This window comes from Papilio xuthus, unplaced genomic scaffold, assembly GCF_000836235.2.
Source record: "Papilio xuthus unplaced genomic scaffold, Pxut_1.1 DF827679.1, whole genome shotgun sequence".
Lineage (NCBI taxonomy): Eukaryota > Metazoa > Arthropoda > Insecta > Lepidoptera > Papilionidae > Papilio > Papilio xuthus.
In genome coordinates, this window is record NW_013530970.1 from 4,006,761 (window position 1) to 4,023,720 (window position 16,960).

Sequence of the window (16,960 nt, forward strand, 5' to 3'; positions counted from 1 at the left end):
TATTTTTCTTGTAAGTTTGACACACAGTTTGACTTAAGTTGTCTATGGTATATTGTCAAAATAAAACGAAAATTAGTTTCTGTATTTCTTAATTTTCTGTTCCCTAAATAAAACAATGGCAATTGTTGAAGATGGATTGCGAAATGATTCCGAAGAAGATAATGAAATAGAAGTGTATGTTGAGGAGGACGATGCGGAACAAGATTCTGATGATTCAGACGTATGTTATAATGTTTGCATTTTGTTAATTTTTCCATGGAATAGGGCATGCATTTTCATAAATAAAAAGTTTCATTGGCTTATTTAACTCGAACTTCATACTTATTATAGATTTTCTTACATCTCTGCTTTGTTGAATTTATAAATACATCATAAACATTATAATTTGGTTCATATATTACAAATTGTTAGTTAATGAAGTAATGTTGGTAAAAGAGTGGTATGTTTTAAATAAGATTTTTGAAAGGTTCAAATAATTTTGTATTTCTATTAGTCAGCCCGTCACTCACCAGTTTCTCAGTGTACCAAATATTTAAATACCTTACTTCTTAAAATTTATATAGTGTAGAGAAAACATTTTTGAATGTTAATATATTCCAATAGGATGATGATGAGGAGGTGTCAGAAAGAAAAGTGTTGGACTTGGAGAGCCAAATAGCAGATGATCCATACAATTATAATGCCCATGTTGAATTAATACAAACTCTATGGTTGGTACAATTTCTTTATTAAAAGTCTTTTTATACAGTAATGTGGTATAAAGTTATGTTGAAACTTGAAAAACATTTATTCCTTCGGATTAAGTTGGGGAAAACAATATAAATTTGATTCAGTAAATATGTTTATTAAAATAATAATATAAGAAAAAATGTAAATTTATCAAAAGTATTAAAAACAATTCAGTAATGAATATCTATTTTTAGGAGTTTATCAGAATTGGACAAATGGCGGTGTGCCTTCGATCGGTTCCAGCAGACAATGTTATTACGTCCTGAGCACTGGCTGTTGCGTCTCCAGACGGAGGAAACTCTTGCACATTCCGCTCAGTCTATAGAATTTATGGCTGATCTATTCAATCAGGCGTGTTATGATTGTTATTGTAAGTATAAAGGAAAGATCAAATAGTACAGAAACTCTTACAACTATCATTTGCATGATTCTATCAAACTTTCAGTTTTGTATGTAGGCTATACATAAGCCATACATTCTGGTGTCATTATATGTAATGTCTGTCTATGATCTTTTTATACTATGACCAAAGACTGTCCAAGCGAATTAAAAAACCATTAGTAGACTTTGTATTCTTTTAGACTATGTTCTACAGTTATGCCAAATTTCAATGAGATCCATGCAGTTGTTTTTGGCTCAAAGTATCTCCACCTACATACAAACATCAATCTAAACATACATACTTATAATATTAGTAAGATTTTTGACAAAAGTTGTTTTGTATGAATAAAAATATTTTATTAATTACCATACTTTGCTGTTTAATACTCACTTAGCAGTATCTTAGTGTAGATATCTCAATTTTAGTCAATACTCTAGGATTGTCATTATTTTAATTGAGTGTGACATTGACAAAATTCATTTACAGCCATTCCAATACTAAATCTATGGTGTTCTTGGGCAATGAGCATTGGTACAGAAGATGGTAGGGCACAAATAGAGGAAGTGCTCAAAAGGGCTGGTTCCGATCCTTTTTCTGGGAAACTATTCTGGGAAGCAAGACTGGAACTGGAGAAAACAAAGCTTCAATCATTAGGGTATGAATATATTTACTATGTTATATAAAAATTGATCAAGGCGCTATGCTATCATCAATTAGGATTAAATGTTTAAAAAAAATCAAGTAAAGATTGCTAAATAAAATTCAAAATACCAAAATGTTATTTAAATTATAAAATATATAAGATAATGTTAATAATATAATTATTTAATATTCTGTAATAAAATAAAATATTAAAATTTAAATTATCTCATTATAAAGTCAAGTTGAGATCTGTTATCATGGAATATTCCATATATCAGTTCTGTTTATAAGAAACTAGCTGTTGCTTGCGACTCCCTCCTGTGTGTTCTTCCATGCTTTGTTCAACATCTATGCCATATTCCATCAAGATCTGTTGAGCTAGGAATAGCGATAAATCTATCTATCTATCTCTGGAAAGAGATACCTTGTAACAAACATCCATCTATCCATGCATACATCGGAACATTCATATTTATAATATTAGTAAGAACAATGATATTTCACAGTGAAGACCATCCAGATCTAAAAAGTCAGAAGCAGCATGTTCTGTGGGTCTTAGAGGAAGTGGTGTCTCGGCCACTGCTGAGAGGTGATGAAGGATGGCAACCATTTGAAGAAATGGCATTAGAGCTTAAAGACCAGACTTATGTAGACAAGGTGGGCCTTACTATAAAAAATTTACATGTTTCAAATACATTTTAACTTAAATATATGTCCACCTTTTTGTACTGAAACTATAACTTCTGGTATTGAAAATAGTGTAGTTATATGTATTTATGGTGAAATATTTAACCACTTTGATGTACATATCCTTTGGCGTTCAAAGGGTTAAAACACTTGTATAATTTAACACCGAATAACTAATTTTTTTGAGCTAATACAGATGTTTATTTTTTTAAATTATAGCATGTTTCAAAAATTGTGTATTTTATTAATTTTGATGTACAAAAAATTGTTGTCATGTCACTTTTTTTTAATGTTTTTTTTAGGTTAAAATACAACACGAAGCGGCTCTTGAGTATTTACACAAAATCACGCCTTTTGAAGATAAACTACTAATAGTAGAGTAAGTATTTTTTAAATATACAGTTGAAAATACGCGAGAACTAAGTAAAATGAGAAACCTCTATAAGTGAGACTCATGTCCAGTCACAACAAAAAAGCCTCTATAAGAGAGAAACTCGGGTTAAAGAGCAACTATAACAGTATCGAGGTATATAAAAAAATTTCTCTTGAAAAACATGTTTTATAGCTATTCATTGTATTTTTTAACAACATTAAAATTATAATTAGAATTTTTTTTATTTAAATAAATAAAAAATATTATAACAGGTTTTCTTAAAGATTTTTATATTTGTAGTTTAATCTTAATATTATCAATTAATAAAAAATAATTTGTATCCTATGTGTTATTCCAGACTATGTTCTATATATATGCCAAATTTCATCGAGATCCATTCACCCGTTCTGGAGATACCTTCAAATAAACATCCATCCAAACATTCGTATTTATAATATTAGTAAGAAGTAAGATACAATTGTGATATGAGATAAATAATATGTTGGAAATTACAATTCTTATATATTCAGAGATCCAGCGGAAAAAACTCAATTATATCTGGAGTACATAGAACTTGTAAAGGAATTGTCAAAACAAGAGAAGTATTTGGAATGTGACAGCAACAGTATTTTAAGGGTGAGTACACATTTATATTCAACTAGCTGTCGTCCGCGACTACGTCCTTGAGGAATAAAAAAAACATAATTATTAGCCTATGTGTTCTAGACTGTATGCTATATGTTTGCCAAATATCATCAAGATCCGTTCAGCAGTTTAGATATACTTTTTAACAAACATCCATCCATCCATACATTCAGACATTTTCATTTATAATATTAGTGAGATTATTTTATAACATTTTCTATAAAAAAATGTTATTGTACTAATATTATGAAGTGGCAAGATTTGATTTTTTGTTTGCATTGAATAGACTCCGAAATTACTGAAACTATTCGAAAAGTTCTTTTACTGGTGACTAGGTACACTATCAATGGATGACATAGCCTATATTAATTTAGATTTTTTTTTAATTTTGCTTACAAGTAGCGGTTAATTGCTATTTTAAATTTTATTTCACGACAGGTACTTTACGAGCGTGCTACCACTCAGTGTGCGAGTGGAGAAGTGTTACACGAGTTGTTGTTGGAGTACGGGAGTCACACGCAACAGAACAACTCACGTATGACCACGCGACGTGTCTTAGAGGCGTGTGTACGCAGATGTCCCAGCAAAAATACATTCTGGACGCTCAAGATGCAGCAAGCTGAACATGAGGAGTCTGATTTTGATGAGGTAATCTATTTATAGAAAAAATAACAAATTTAAAAATTAATAAAAAAAATTGTGTGTATGTGCCCTTATTTTAGTTTGGAAATAAATTATTGTCATCAATCTATACTAATTAAGCAGAAGAGTTTGTTTAAATGCGCTAATCTCAAGAACTACTGGTTCGATTTGAAAAAATCTTTTTTTGTTGGATAGTCCATTTGTAAAGGACGGCTTTAGGCTACATAGCATTATGCTGCGACTAACAGTTTTTTTTTAATTCCGCGCGGACGTAGTCGCAGGCGACAGCTAGTAATTAATTAAATTACAATTTAACAAATAAACAGTATATCTTTGATATGCGACAAATCTTTATAATCAATAGTCATTTATACAGTAACTAGCTGTCGCCCGCGACTTTGTCCGCACGGAATTAAAAAAATATAGTAGCCTATGTGTTCTTCCAGACTATGTTCTATATTTATGCCAAATTTCAGCGAGATCCATACAGCCATTCTGGAGATACCTTACAAACATCCATCCATACATTAAAAAAATCGCATTTATAATATTAGTAAGATTATATATTTATTGCAGGTTAAATCTATATTAGAAATAGCACTAGCAAAAGGTATGGAGTCTTACACACAAGCGGAATTTCTCTGGATGAGTTATCTTGAATTCTGCAGACGACGAACTGATTTCAGTAAAGAATCTGACGTGGACAGATTGCGACGCACTTTCAGACTGGCCTGGGATTCACTTGGCGAGGTGAGCTTCATCAGGCTCGAAGGACCATTTTTTTTGTTTTGTCGGATTTTTTTTACTTTACCTCTTGTTATTTACTTGTGTTAAATTGTTGCAGACTTGGGGTAGTGAGGCGAATGATTGCGAATTACCTTTATTCTGGGCTCATGTTGAATACAAGCGTATCAAAGATCCCAAACAGGGCAAGGAAATATTTGAAGAAATATTCAGTGAGTTTATTTTATATATAATTCCGTATTAATTTCAAAGATTATTAGTTTTTTTGTTAATATAAGGTGACAAAAGACCTAGTAGCAACCCAAATTCGCCGAAAGAGAATATTCCCCTTCCCTATGCGTCCCCTTATTCGTCTAAATCCACTCCCTTGGTTCCCTTATAGGCAAAGAATGGGATGGGAAAGAGGACTACAATTAGACCTACTACACACTTATTAGGCTATATGCGCAATGACTTCGCACTTAGACGTTCTGTGTGGTCGTAGTATTGCAATTGACTAGGTTCATTCTGTATACCACTGTTTAGATGGATGATTAAATATAAGTGTAAACATGCCAGAGTACGGCGAGAACGTGACGATGTGCAAGTACTGGGAGGCGCTGCTGCAGCTGGAGAGCGAGAGACAGGTGCGGGAGGAGGGAGATGAGGGTGCTGGCCTGCAGCGGCTGCGGGAGCTGCACCGGCGTGCGATGCGCAGCGTGACTGACTACCCGCCCACCATCGCACGACTCTGGCAGAACTTTGAACGTCTGCACGGACATCTGGACAACGTCACACAATGTGCCAAGATATCCAATGTAAGTGCATTCAATCAAATCAGTCATTCAATCATTCAGTCGTTCAGTCATAATCATTCATAGAGGTCGTTTTGTCTCTCACTGTCGTTCATTTACAATTATTCAATCAAGTTCTTTCACACTGTTATTACATATTCATTTATCCATAATCATTCATAAGTAGTCATTCAATGGAATATGTTTATTTACTAACAGTCATTCGTTCATTTTTTTATTTACCGTCATTTAAGTCATTCGTTCACAATGATTTAATTAAATTCGTTTACTCTTAGTTATACCTGCAAATTGTTTAATTCTTATTCACATTGGTTCACAAATAGTCATTCATTCGTTCAAAGTCATTTTCATTCACATTATTTGATTCTTTGACAATTCTTTGTGATAAACAAAAATTTTAAGAAAAAAAGAAAATCGACTTTTAAAGACATTCCCAAACAAAATGCACCAAAAAGTGACAAAGTAATATCATGAAAATCCTCGAAAGTAAGAAAATTATCTTCTTTCTTGTAACAATTATTATTATTTCGAAGTCGGTGTTGGCTCAGGAAAATTTCACTAATCTACCTCGGCACATACCATTTTATATCTGAGATGTCTTAAACCTAGTTACGTTTAAGTTCCTATTTAGGCCTAACCGAAATAAAAAAAACATAAGACAAGAGAACATCCTTTTTGAAGTCGGTTAAAAAGATATAAGTAATATCAGATTTCATAGATTAAAAAAAATAATTCCAGAGTAAGGTGAAAGAATGGCGTAAGAACTACCAAACGATGAGAGATAAAATGACCGGTGGTGCGCAGAGAGGTAAACAGGCACAAAAAAAGACAAAGTTTGATGATAAAAAGGTAAAAGATACACTGGGTAAGGGGAAGAGGAAGGCTGGTGCAGGGGACGGAGAAGGCAGCGGAGTGAAGAGGAAAAAGGAGAACGAGATGGCAGATAACAAAATGAAAGGGAATAATAGTGGAGTGAAGAGGTCTCATGATAATGAGAAAGAAGGTATTATATTATTATTTTGAATAAATATTTATACTATTAATACTTGCTAATAAAATAATATTTACTAATTGTTAAAATTATTTATCGAACAATAAATGAATATATTTTATAGTTTGCTACTAATTTAGATATAAGAAATAAAAAAAATCTTTCTTTTGTACATTAACTATTAGACTTACATTACTTCTTTTTAAAAATGTCTGAAATAAAATTGGTTTTAAGCACTTTAAATTTTCTAGGCAAAGATAACAAGCGACAACGGACAGATAGTTCCTCCAGTGGGCCTGTGTCTGCGGACAGGGAGGCTTGCACGTTGTTTGTTAGCAATCTAGATTTTAAGTAAGTTGCTTGGTATTTTTTCTAACTTGGTATTGTTAGAAAAATATAGGATACTTAATTTATGACAGTAGACAAGATGCCATGCATTATAAACATGCCAGTGAAACAAACCTCTCAAAATAAAAAAAATAATTAGATTTACCTGTGTTCTTTTTCTACATCTATGCCAAATTTCAGCGAGATCTGTATGGCCGTTCTGGAGATACCAAGTAACAAATATCCATCCAAACTGATTTGAAAGATTGAAAATCCAATGTTTGATTCCTATGTTTCATTCATTTAGAAAAACATACCCTTCCACAGAAATTATAATATTTGTTCAAGTATTTCGGCAGTGGAAACTCACGTTGAAACATTTAAATATATTTTTTTTTATATATAATACATTAAAAACTTTAAAAACAGTTTTTTTTTATTTTTATATTATATTTTTTCTGTATGTAGAGTGAACGAGCAGAATCTTCGTGACAAATTGTCAGAGTTTGGGGACATCATGTCTTTACGAGTGAAGGCGGGCGTCAAAGCCTTCGGTGGCTCCATCTGTTATTGCCAGTACAAGACTCCGGTATTTATTTTTTTTTCGTTTTTGGCTTACCCACATTATTTATAAAATGGGTATGGGTTGAATAAAAAAACTTAGAAGCCTATGTGTTCTTCCAGACTATATGTTATATGTTCTATATATGTACCAAATTTTAGCGAGATCTTTTGAGCTGTTATGGAAATATATTCTTATAATCATCCATCCATCCATCAATACATACATCCAAATATTCGCATTTATAAAAAGTAAACTCTATGACAAGGCTCAAAAATCTTGATATTGCTGTATGGAGAGGTAAAAAAATCTGATAAATTCTTTTTTTGGATTTCGGCTTTACTTTTTTATTACTTATCTAGCTGTTGCCCGCGACTCCGTCCTGACTGAATTAAATAAAAACTTAATTAGTAGCCTATATGTTCTACCAGATTATGTTCTACATCTATGTCAAATTTCAGCAAGATCAATTTAAATGAAAAAAGAAATGAAAAGAGAAACCTTCTAACAAACATTCATATTATGTTATATTTATTCCAGGAATCAGTAGAAGAAGCAATCAAACATGACCGCACACCATTAGACGGACGACCAATGTTTCTATCAAAGTACTCAGTTAATAAATCCAAGTCGTTCAAATACGCGACAACAGCGGAGAGGAACAAACTGTTTGTACGTAACTTGCCCTACGATCAGTGCACTAAGGAAGCTCTCACCAAAGTGTTTGATAAGTACGGCACCCTTAAAGATGTCAGAATTGTCACTTTCAAGTAAGTATTTATCTGTGTCATTTAAAATAGGCATTACTAGTATAGTTCCAGTATATCTGCGAGCCTTCGATAGCGATTCCATAATAAATTTCAAAAATTTATAAAACTGACAATAATTTTAAAGCTTGTTATGTATTTTTTGATAATGAAATGAGGGCGTTAGTGAGCCATCATAATTTATTTATGCACACTGAGTCAGATTACTTTATCGTTCTACATAGACTGAAAAACTTATAAATTTTCTAAAAACGTTGTAAATATATATTTAACATCTTTTTTTTTAATTAGGGACGGGAAACCTAAAGGTCTAGCGTACATAGAATACGAAGACGAGGCGAGTGCATCTGAAGCATTGAAGCAGACTGACGGGCTCCAGCTGGGCGACAGGAAGCTGCAGGTGGCAGTCAGCGAGCCGCCGCCCAAGCCCAGCACAGCGCCCACGCCCACGCTGGGACAGGCTAAACGAGATGTCGCGGGAGGCATGTGAGTATACATGGTTTTTGCCCAGTCAAGAACAAGCCCACGCCCACTTTGGGACAGGCCAAACGAAAAGCCGCGGACGGCTTGGGAGTATATATATTATTTGCCCACTATCAAGTAAGCCTACGCCCATAAAAATTTAGTTTTGTCTTAATTGATTTCAAATTCATTGTTTTTAATGTAATATTATAAATGTTTTTTATTCTTAAACGATCGTAAAATCGTCATATAATTTAAAAAAAAAATGTGTACACCAAGGGACACAAAATGGCGGATAATAGCTATAAAATGTCGTATTTATTTAAAATGAACAAATTAAATATCTGTTTTTGTAGGCGACGGACGCAATTGAGCAGTTTTATACCAAGCGTGCTTCAGAAGCCCTCCACAAGTAAGGCTGCCAACGGACAAGGCAATGGACATGACGAGAAGAAACCACTATCAAACACTGACTTTAGGAACATGCTACTTAATAAGTGAACTGTGGGCGTGCCAGTGCACACACCGAAAACATAAATCTATTTTAAGCATAAATTCATTAAAACATTGGTCTAAACGAATAATCTCTGTCAAAATATTTAAAAAAATCTTGAATTTGCGCCATCTATCGGTTTAATTGTGAAAAATGCTTGGTCATTTAAGACAGTGATTTTTTTTCTTAATGATTCAATATAATCTTAAAGTTTTTTTTTAATGAGGATTACATACATTCTCTATATTACTTAAAATGTCATTATTTGTAAAAATTACTCGGATTTTAAGGAAATAATTAGGTTTAAGGTATTTTGGTTTAACTCAAAAAGTTGCGTGAAAATATGTGACTCTTTTTATTGGTCATTAACCAATGCTTGTTTTATTTTTTGTTATTATTATAAGCAAAAAGTATAAGTACGAGGTATACTTCATCATCAGCTCACTATACGTCCTCACTGAGGGGCTCGGGAGTCTACCCTAAGTTAAAGGTGATTAGGTCATACTTAAATACATATATACTTACAATAATTGAAAACACTTTTGATGTTCTTTATTTTCATTGATACACTGAGTGTTTCTTAGTGTTTCCCGTTGGACTAAATATGCAGAATATTTCCATTAGGATGAAAGGTAAGTCGTTCGGCCAACGGAATTTTTTTTGTGGATACATGTATGTAAATGTCTTATACTCTCTATGGGTAAATAAATAACACTAATCTTTGTCGAATTATTGCTCGGTAGAATGACAACTGTCACTACTGTCAAAGTGATGTCAATGTCAAATTAGAAACTAAATTATCTTTTTTTACGATAAATTCTAATTTAATCTTCCAAAAAAGCATTAAAACCCAGAAAACTATAAACAGGTTTTGATCTCTTCATAAATATCTATGAAGTTTTGTGTCTGAAGTTATATTTCGAAAATAAGGTTATCCGGAGTGTGCGAGCGAGATGGATGTATACGATAGGCAAAGGTGCGACAGAGATAGATGTCTTTTAGTAATATTTCTCTTCAATTAATAGTTTAAGTATTCTTTTTAAGTAAATTTAACCAATTTACTGAAATTCAATACACGAAATACGCTGGTTGTATTCGCAATAATTTCGATTTTACCTTTTAAGATAAAAAAAAATATTTTCTTTAAAGTTTTTGCCTTCGATGAGTGATTTTTGTTGCCTATAATTACTCATCTAAAACTTATATAGCTATAAGAATGTAAAGGAATAAAAATATTTGTAACAATGATGTGTTTAATTTCAAATTTATTAAATTACTTATTATTCGGGTTAAAAATAATCTTGAAATACCTTTGTTTTTGTATCCATGTTGCATATAATGAAAACCTGTGGTTTTAGATATATGTGTAGACCTACAACGATATCTGAACCGGTGGGTATAAGTCAAACTACATTGTGACAGCTATAACGCCCTCCTGTCAACGTCAAAATGTCAAGATCCTCTGTATTGTATCTGTCGTGTCATTTTTTTTCTTTTATGGCATTTTGTGCCTAAATAGGTTTTATATATTCTATGGCAGTACTTACCGCGATATCAGCGCCTCTTACCGGTTCAGATATCCTTCTTTGATATGTTAAAATTCAGGTATTAATAAAACACAGGTGACAGTAAAATATAATTTTTATTTATAAAAATACAATCTCAAAAGAGACTATATAATCTATGTACACGACAAATATTACATTGGGTATACATATAAGCGCAGCTATAAGAAAAAAACATTTCTAAAAGCGACAAAACTTTGTACTAAGGGGCTATAAATTCTCGAAAGAAATATAAAATTATGCATCATTATTCGTTGCGTTTATCACAACAACATCGTTAATCGTGCCACTTATTTATAAGTTACCCCAAAAATTAGTTCACATATTACTGAAATCGACAAAAAACGATCCGAAATCGATTTTATTCGTTTTAAGCAACGAACAAATAATCGATTAGATCTGACCACTTTCATCTAACAATTGGTCATTTTATTAGCACCATTAGACCAACAAGAACTACAAATAATGCAGTTTCCAAAACTACAAGACTAGACATCTAAAACACAATAACATTAGTAAAACACATTTAACCGATTGAATTATTTTCAACATTATGTTGATAAATGATATTGGCACCATTTTTCATTTAAAAATATTTCTAAAATATAACAACACATTTAAAAAAATAGTTTAGTTGTCAGTTTCGAAAAAAAGTATTTTTAACACTGGCAACTCCAGTTAACTTGACATTTCAACAACAAAATGGCAGCAACATACAAGTTGTACTGTTTAGGTTACTATTTTAGTAATGCTTGAATAAATGGAAATGTTATATTATTATGATAGGTTAATACAATTTTAATTACGTAGTTTTGCACATAAAATAATACTAAATACTTTATATTTATAATTATTTGATATAATTCAGATTTTGCGCAAATAACATTTTTAAAAATGATATGACACATATTTTACGCACTACACTTGCAGATGCTCCTCATTTGTTAAATTATTTATTGTTAATTGTGCTCTGATCTGGCGTGAGAGGGACAAACACATGCGAAAACTAAAGTGCGACAGAGACAAACTATCATGACGTATTAAAGTACGCGTAGCAAATAGTGGCAAAGAGCAAGCGGCCACTTAAAATCGCCAAAACAGTAAAGTGACCGTTGCCCATAGACATCTGCATTTAAGATGTGTTGCTTTATTCGACAGAGGAGGGAACGCATAGAAAGATGATAAATAGTTCTACTTAAAGTATACAATATTATATACTTTTAGGACGTTCAATGTATACAGTAGGTATGGTATGGTTATTTATATTTAATATCACGAAATTCTTTGATGAGTTAATGCTAATATGGTCCGAAAATTTGAATTACCAGATTACATTTTCGGTCGGTAATAGATTTACGATGAGATTTTAATAGACACGTTAAAGAATATTTTATCGTTAAAAATGAACAAGCAGGAATTTACGACTTTACTGACACAAAATGTAGTATTGAATTACGAAAAATGAAATGTTTAATTTCCGAATTGTCGTAAAAGGGATATGTAAGTATTCATTCCCTTAGAATTACTTGAGCAAGACATTGAAACACGTGTTCCAAATAAAGTTAGCAATGGATGGAAAATAACTTTCTCACAATATAAATAAGGCAACAAATCATTCGATGTGTTTTCCATCCTTCCATTTTTTCTTCGATCGTTCGAATGCTTCTATTATACAAGCCCTGTAGAGAAACAAATACTTAAATAAAAGACCCATACAGTAGCCACGTAGTAGGGCTAAGTTGGGCAACCGCCCAGGGCGTTGGGCATAAGAGGGTGTCGCAGGCACCAGACTCCGATATAAAAGGAGGCCTGTAGTGCCCTCAAAGAAACCATATCTTTGGAAAATTTCCCCCGACACCAAAAAATCTCGCCCGTCGGAAGTGCTAAAACCAACCCTAGACTTATATTATTCGACTGATAAGTAGGTAATGTTTTACCTGAAAACCGACTGGTGCAGGATGTAGGCGGAGACATGGCCAGCGTCCACGTAACGCACCTCAGCGCCTGGCCAGATCTCCTCCAGCCGGCCTACGTCCTCACGAGGAACGTACGCATCATGTTTGGCACACACCGCTATAAACAACACAAAAAAACTATAATTAAGATTTCCTGTAGCCAAAAACTAAGCCCCCGTGGAGCAGCGCTTAAGGCAAGAATTGAATACGTCCTGGGTTCGATCTCCGTCCTGTCATCCCTAACCGACATATGCATTAAAATTATTTGAATAACTTGGTAAATTACATTTAAAACATAAAATAAAACTTAAAAATAAATTGCTTAAGTTAATTGACATATTTTTTTAATATTGTTCTATTAAAAAGTTAAGTAATGTGTCAAAAATCTTTGCTTAGTGTTGCCACAACTTAACTGATATATTGGTATGACCAGATCATGAGTACTATTAAGATTTAAATATTTTTTTTAAATTAAAACATTTTAGGTATGAAAGTTATAGAATTTGTTAGTACTTACCAATAATTAAAGAAGTATCATATGGCACGGAGAAATTGCTCAAATGAGTGCATTCGTCCATTATCCCCCTCATGAACTGTAGCGCCTCTCTGTCCCTCCAATGTATTTTACCTATATCTATCTTCTTCCCTGATTTCAAAAATGGTAAATTCGTCCAAAAATCCGATGTCATTTCGGATACATTCCATGATTTCTTTTCCGATTTTTTATCGATATGTACAATTTCATTTCGTGTTTGTTCCGTTTCTTTTGATTTTTCTGTATTTGTTTTGACAGATTTCAAAGAAGATTCATTTCTAGATATTTCGCTGGTAATTAATTTTTCCGTTTGTTTCAATTTTGCGTTATCCAAAACTTTTTCTGGCGATTTTTGTATTTTATCAGAATCACTGGCTGAAAATAAAAATAAAATTTTTTTGACATTTCATATTTCAAAAAAATATATATTCCAAAGACCAAGTGTTCCAGTCCCAATACACATACAACGAACGAACGAAACATACAAAATAAAATAATAAACATATGATATGTGTTCAGTACAGAACAAGAAAATAAAAAACTGTTGGAAATATCTTAGATTCGCGTTTAATTAGAAGAAGTACATTAGTGCGACATGTGTGCGCTTGAGTGCGAGAATTGCGAGAATGAATCGAATGAAAGAGTGAGTGCTTGAAGTTGAGTGACGTCGCCCCCGCGCCGCTCGGCTAGGTGTCAAGTTCGGCGCAGACATCCTCCGGGGCCTTGAAGGCGATAGCCTTCAAGACAGGTCTTCTTCCGAGGAGGGTAGAAAGCATAGTCTGTTGAGTGCCCTTCGCACGGTCCCTTGAGAAGTGACGACGTCAGCGACACGAGGGACATCATCAGGACCAGGATACAACTTGTTGACTCGACCGAGGCGCCAACATAATGGAGGTGCATTGTCCTCCTTTACAAGGACAAGATCGTCGATCTTCAAATGTCTTGATTCAGCGCGCCACTTCGAACGTTGTTGTAGTTCCGCAATGTATTCGTTAGTCCAACGTTTCCAGAAGTGTTGCCTTATCTGCTCTAAGTGCTGAAATCTGCTGAGTCGATTGGCGTTGCAGTCCAGGAAGCTTGGTGACGGTAGCGAAGTAAGCGGCCTGCCAATCAAAAAGTGTGCCGGGGTGAGAGGTTGGAAATCATTAGGCGAGGGACTGAGGGGACACAAGGGTCGGCTGTTTAGGATAGCCTCGATTTGAGCAAACAAAGAAGTCAGCTCCTCAAAGGTTAAATGACTATTTCCTAAGACCCTACGAATGTGAAATTTAGCGGATTTTACTCCAGCCTCGGCTAAACCGTTGAAGTGAGGAGCGTATGCAGGTGAGAATTTAAAATCGATACCTCGAAGAGCTGCATAATCATAAATAGTGTCAATATTTGACTGTAAAAAAGATGAAATTTCTTTAGACGCGGCAACGAAATTCCTACCGTTGTCACAGTAAATTAGTTTAGGCAAACCTCTGCGAGCTATAAATCGTTTTAGCGTTAAAATAAAAGCATCCTTACTTAATTCGCTGACGGCTTCCAAGTGAACGCATTTGTAACGAAAGCATATAAAAATACACAAATAACATTTAGTTATTTTACATCCGCGGCCCTTTCGATCACTGATCAAGAACGGTCCAGCGAAATCAGTACCAACGGTATTAAATGGAAAATCTGGCTCAACTCTTTCGTTAGGCATATCGCCCATTATGTTACTCATCGTCGTACCTTTGAAACGACGACAAACTAGACAGTTACGAGTTACCTTTCTTGCCAAGTTACGGCCACCAAGAGGCCAATAGCGGTCTCTAATTGAAGCTAGAACGTGTTGGGGTCCAGCGTGTAAAAGACGCTCGTGTTCATTTTGAAATAAAAGTTTTGTCAATAAATGTTCAGACTTTAAAATAATAGGGTGACGTTTGTCGTAAGAATAGGCGGAAGAATCGATTCTACCTCCTGCTCGAAGCAGTCCATCCGAGTCAAGAAAAGGGTTTAAGGAAGAGAGAGATGACTTTGTTGAAAGAGTTTTTTTAGACTTTAACCTAATAATTTCATTAGAAAAGGATTCGTTCTGAGCTTGGGTGATAATGAGCTGTAGGGATTTATTAAGTTCATCCACGTGCAGACAGCCAGTTAGTTTATTGTTAGGATTACGGCAGTTGTGTAAAAATCTAATAACTCTTGCATAAGTTCGTTGTAAGGTACGAAATTTAGAAAATCTTTTAAAATCTATCACAGGAGATGTCGTTATTATTTCCGCTGACAAAGTAGAAACCGTCTTCAACTCTGGCAAATCGAAAACGGGTGAAATTTCTTGAGGCCATAGATGATCGGGTTGCAAAAGAAAGGAAGGGCCATGCCACCAAAGATGACAACTTACTATATTTCGTGGATCTACACCTCGAGACGCGAGATCAGCGGGATTTTCGTTGGTAGGAACGTGACGCCATTGTGACAATTGAGTAAGTTCTCCTATAGCGGCAACTCTGTTGGCAACGAAAGTTTTAGTTTTGTTAGGTGACCTTAACCAGCCTAAGACCACGCTTGAGTCCGTCCAGTATATATGTCGATCGACAGAACGACGCAAGGCCTTAGTAACTGAAATGCTGAGTTGTGCTCCGAGCAACGCAGCACATAGTTCTAATCTTGGAATTGTAGTCGCCTTTAAGGGGGAAACTCGTGCCTTGGCTGTTATTAAATTAACTTGAACTTTATTATTTGAGTCAATAGATTTAATATAAATACAGGCTCCGTAGGCTTGCTGAGAAGCATCGCAAAAACAATGCATTTCAGCTATTTTAGAATTTTGGATTAAAACTAGTCTTGGTACTTTGAGAGATGAAATATAGTGCAGTTGGTTAGAAAATTTAAGCCAAGTGGCAAGAATATCTTGAGGGATCTCGTCATCCCAGCCTATTTTAAGAAGCCATAGTTTTTGAATAAGAATTTTTGGTTTTATTGTACATAGGGATAGCAATCCAAGAGGGTCAAATATTTTAAATGTACTAGATAAAATTGATCTTTTAGTAATGTTCTCAGGCGGGGAAAAATTAACTTGAAAATTTAAGTCATCTGAAGAAGGAGACCAACCGATACCCAGAGTGCTTGTAGAATAACTGATAATTAAGTTACCTTCTTCTGGATTTATCAAATCGGACATAAACAACTCGGGAACGTTAGAACGGTATTTTCTTAGATGAAAACAACCTTTTGTCAGTTCATCTGACACAGCACGCTGAATGTGACGAAGCTCCGCGACGGAGTCAGATCCTGTAAGCAAATCGTCACAGTAAAAATCCTGTTGTATTATATTTTTTATTTTGTCGTCGTCACATTCCTCGCCCAACTGCCAGATGCATCTAGTACTTAAGAAACTCGCACTGGAAAAACCGTATGTCACCGTATTTAAACGTAAAGTACGTAAAGGGTCATTTTCGTTTTCCCGCCATAGAATAAGTTGTAGGTCACGATCTGACTCTCTTAAGCTAACCTGACGATACATCTTTTCTATATCGCCCGATAATATATATTTATATTGGCGGAAGCGAATTAAAATATTAAAAAGTGAGTCTTGTATTGTAGGCCCTATCATTTGTAAGTCATTAACTGATAAACCTGACGTAGAACGAGCCGATGCATCGAACACGACACGTAATTTAGTTGACTCGCTCTTTTCT

At 34.1% G+C, this 16,960-nt stretch overlaps 2 protein-coding genes across 6 annotated transcripts in view; one reads left to right on the forward strand and one right to left on the reverse strand.

Annotated features, from left to right (window-relative positions):
• The first annotated feature begins 32 nt into the window (after nt 1-32).
• Rnp4F (RNA-binding protein 4F) lies at nt 33-10,569 on the forward strand. The gene is made up of 17 exons (XM_013312211.1): nt 33-220; nt 604-710; nt 924-1,099; nt 1,598-1,766; nt 2,260-2,410; nt 2,743-2,819; nt 3,344-3,449; nt 3,897-4,106; nt 4,677-4,850; nt 4,945-5,056; nt 5,403-5,641; nt 6,377-6,641; nt 6,881-6,980; nt 7,425-7,545; nt 8,059-8,288; nt 8,577-8,771; nt 9,104-10,569. Exons 1-17 carry the CDS (start codon nt 116-118, stop codon nt 9,246-9,248), a joined length of 2,682 nt encoding a protein of 893 aa, XP_013167665.1. The 5' UTR covers nt 33-115; the 3' UTR covers nt 9,249-10,569.
• A 1,067-nt stretch (nt 10,570-11,636) lies between these two features.
• The window catches only part of LOC106117783 (uncharacterized protein C4orf29), a 12,123-nt gene continuing 6,799 nt past the window's right edge, over nt 11,637-16,960 (reverse strand). For all 5 annotated transcript variants that reach the window (XM_013312214.1, XM_013312213.1, XM_013312212.1 and 2 more), the window contains 3 exons: nt 13,278-13,670; nt 12,743-12,878; nt 11,637-12,484 (listed from right to left, as the gene is read on the reverse strand). In XM_013312214.1, coding sequence (XP_013167668.1) covers nt 12,418-12,484; nt 12,743-12,878; nt 13,278-13,670 — 596 coding nt within the window. In that variant the 3' untranslated portion in view covers nt 11,637-12,417. The remainder of the gene's footprint in view (nt 12,485-12,742; nt 12,879-13,277; nt 13,671-16,960) is intronic.